Consider the following 3931-nt stretch of genomic DNA (forward strand, 5'->3'; position numbering starts at 1 on the left):
GTTATCTTTATTCAGCATCTTCTTCATGAAAAACCCATCGCGGAAAGAAGAGGAGGCAGGTTTGGGGAGGACTGCTCAAAGTAATGGCTAGAATGGAATGGTATCAAACACATGGAAACCGTTTGTTGGATGTGTTTGATATACACGCCCATAAATTCGTTTCCAGCCATTACTACCCTGCCACCAGCCACCTCCATTGACTTGCAGCCCTATACAAACGAAGTCTGCATATGCCAACAATAGTGGCATTTATCAGTACAGGCCTACAAAAAATATTTTAAAAATGTAAATGAACTAAAAACGCAAACAAATTAAATGCTGCAGGGGGGGCGCCCTCTCCATTCTGAGTGGGCTGACAGTGTGTGATAGTACTGCACTCTCAGCAGCATAACACACATGGTTGTGTGTGAGTGGGTGGGTGACTGGGTTGGGCCGGAAAGATTAACATCAGTTTTTGTTGACACCAGAGGAGCCAGCATGAGCCTCATTTCTCATGGCAGTCAACGAGTTGGATGCGGATTTATTCCTATTTTGTGTGCACTGATGTGCGCAGAAGGGACATTTATCAGTTCAAGCTGATGGAAGTAGGCTACGACCAGTTGTTATGGAATACAATGATAATATAACCTGCCATGACAGAGTCACTGTCTCGTCCGGGAATCCCTATATATCCGCGGCAATCTTCACTGCGGAGGTACTAGGCATTTTAATCGCCTTGGTCCTTTTGGAGATGCGGCGCCGGCGGCAAAGTCCATCCTTGTTCCAGGTGCTGGTGACTGCGCTGGTGATTACAGATCTACTAGGTTCCTTCTCCATCAGTCCTCTTGCACTAGCCTCTTATACACAAAACAGGACCTTGGTAGATATGAGTAAAAACAGAGCAGTATGCGCCTACTTTGGGTTCAGCTTGACTTTTTTCAGCCTCGCCACGTTGGCCATTCTGTGCGCCATGGCTTTGGAGCGCTACCTCTCATTTGGACAGCCGTTCTTTTACGAGCGGCACTTGACAAAGCGCTGCGGCTACATCACCATTCCACTCATCTATCTGGTCTGCATCTTCTTCTGCCTAGCACCTTTTATGGGCTTTGGAGAGTACGTCCAATATTGCCCGGGGAATTGGTGCTTCTTTGATATGAACCCAAACGAGACCAAACACAAAGTATACGTCGGTGTGTATGCGTCATTGGCTCTTATCATGATTTCGACGACAGTAATTAGTAACTTATCTGTCGTCTACCATTTGATTATAATGTATCGGAGGTACAAATCGCACCGTGGGGGAGTTACGCGACGGATACGGTTCTACCAAAAATCCTTCGCTATGACTGAGGAAGTGGAGCATCTTCTGCTACTGGTGTTCATAACAGTGGCTTTCGTCATCTGTTCGTTTCCTTTAGTGGTAAGTAAGATCTTTCGTTTCGATAAAGCTGGTCTAAATTTAGAAAATATTGAGACAGTCGAATGTGCAGTGGAGGTTTTTCTTGTGGTCTTTGACGTCACCACTTCTGCTTCTGTAGTTTTCTTGCACCTGTTATAGCCTAAGCCTACTTACTACAACCAATACTACCTGGCCTGTAATAAATAATAATGAAACATTTGGTCTGTCTTAATTGATGACCATTATATGGTTTTGTTGATTTTGAAATTCTGAATAACCGACTGTGATGCCTTTTCTCTTTTCCCCCTATATAGCTCCGTGTGTATGTCAACTTTACAGGCAGGTCAAAGAAGAGCCATGCCACCGATCTCGCTGCGCTTCGCCTGCTGTCCTTCAACTCCATCATCAACCCTTGGGTGTTCATCATCCTCAGGCCATCAGTGCTGCGCTTCCTCTGGAGAAAGCTGACACTGAGTAAGGCCCAGAAGCCTCCAGAGGCCCCCACATTCCCCCAGGAAAAGTCTCTCCCAGTTGGGCCCAAACTCCCTCTGCCAAGCCCACTTATCGAGCTTCAGAACGACGAAATGGAGGGAGTGGAGAAGACATAGGGCTCGTTGGAGCGGATCACTTTCGTCAAGTCGTTGACCATCACTGGTCACCGTCTTTCAAAGTGTGTTGCATTATGGTTATAAAAATGGTCCAACTTGCTGACAGCATGAACTTTACAAAAATCATGTGATCAAATGTCATGCAGTTCTTGATGAAGTCGTCTTCAAGTCGCTTCAGTTGCTTCTCATCAACTGCACCATGCAGCCATTACCTGCATTGTGCGAGGCACTATTGGTCAACCAATCATTCTTAAAAAAAAATTGTGTGGTCAAATACATGACTGAAACAGGAATCAACTTTGCACGATTCTAAAGTTACAGGTGATACAAATGAAAAGTGATATTTGAGATCTCTCAAGAACCAATGAATAAGTACGGTGGTACAGAAAAGTGTATTTTAATATTTATACAGACAAACTTTTATAAACAATAGCAGCTACATGTATGTTGACACTGCCATGTTGATCTGAGCTTTGCTGTTGAAAACTACAGTGTCCGACTTTTGGCTGTCGCAGATACACCTCCCCCGACTTCACTCCTCGACTTTGGTCTACAGTGGGTTCCTTTCGCCCCCTACCACTCAAACAAGCCCATAGTGTCAGGCATATGGGACTAGGGGGCCGATGACCCACTCTAGAAGGATTAAGGTAATAACCCTCTGACATCAGCAGGAGCCCAAGAGGATACAGGAAGTGATTTGTCAGACATCCACTGACTGGTTGAAAGGACACCCGGACACTGAATTGCAGTGTCTTCAGTAACATAGGGGACATTCACTTACTGACCTCCAAGACAGGAGATTGGAATAGATCGAAGAAGAGATCAGACTTTGAGGTCAAATCAAATTGAATCAAATTTTATTGGTCACATACACGTGTTTAGCAGATGTTATTGCGGGTGTAGCGAAATGCTGGCTGTGGCGCTGATAGGTTATACCCACACAATATGCATTTGGAATAGGACTTAGCATTATGAGAATTCATTATGTGTCTATTTATATCATTGATTTATTAAAAAAGCTTTATTAACAGCACTTTATAGGACTGAAATTAAAATTTGACCAAACTCCTTCTGGACGAATGGGTCAAGTATTTACTGTATTTATGAAGGTTAATGACAATCACAAGTCGGCTAATCTTAAACTGACTGTTGATTGGAGAACCAAATATAATGTGTATGTATTTTATTGAATATTTGCATTATGTCACACCCTGATCTGTTTCACCTGTCTTTGTGATTGTCTCCACCCCCCTCCAGGTGTTGCCCATCTTCCCCATTATCCCCTGTGTATTTATACCTGTGTTCTCTGTTTGTCTGTTGCCAGTTCGTCTTATTTGTCAAGTCAACCAGTGATTTTTTGTGTCTTAGCTCCTGCTTTACCCAGTCGCTCTTTTTCTCGCCCTCCTGGTTTTGACCCTTGCCTGTCCTGACTCTGAGCCCGCCTGCCTGACCACTCTGCCTGCCACTGACCCTGAGCCTGCCTGCCGACCTGTACCGTTGCCCCACCTCTGGTTTACTGACCCCTGCCTGCCTTGACCTGTCTATTGCCTGCCCCTGTTGGACTAAAACCATTGTAATTCGACGTTGTCTGCATCTGGGTCTTACCTTCATACCTGATAGTACGAACTGGCCATGACTGATCCAGCAGACCTGGGCAAGCTGCACAACACTCCTCCCAAGGAGCCTCCATTGGTAGGCATGAGGAATTGCTTGGCGGTCTTATGGAGGGGTCCAAACGTTGGCTGAGCACCATGACCGGACTTTGGACATGCTGCTGGAGCAATTCTGCGGGTTGTCTGGGGGGCAGCCTGCCACAGTGGTAACCGCACCGCCCCTAAAACTCCGTGGTTATTAGCGCCGCCCCACCAGCCACTCCACCTTCCTGGGAGCCTTGTTTACCGCCCCCGGAACGCTTTAATGGAGAGCACCTGTTGGGCGTATTTTC

The 3931-nt window shown here is 45.8% G+C and overlaps 1 protein-coding gene across 1 annotated transcript; it reads left to right on the forward strand.

Annotated features, from left to right (window-relative positions):
- The first annotated feature begins 474 nt into the window (after nucleotides 1–474).
- Nucleotides 475–3074, forward strand: ptger2b (prostaglandin E receptor 2b (subtype EP2)). Its single transcript, XM_045695242.1, has 2 exons — nucleotides 475–1399; nucleotides 1693–3074. The coding sequence occupies exons 1-2, from the start codon at nucleotides 605–607 to the stop codon at nucleotides 1984–1986; spliced, it is 1089 nt and encodes a 362-aa protein (XP_045551198.1). The 5' UTR covers nucleotides 475–604; the 3' UTR covers nucleotides 1987–3074.
- The last annotated feature ends 857 nt before the right edge of the window (nucleotides 3075–3931 follow it).

This window comes from Salmo salar, chromosome ssa15 (assembly GCF_905237065.1).
Source record: "Salmo salar chromosome ssa15, Ssal_v3.1, whole genome shotgun sequence".
Classification (NCBI taxonomy): domain Eukaryota; kingdom Metazoa; phylum Chordata; class Actinopteri; order Salmoniformes; family Salmonidae; genus Salmo; species Salmo salar.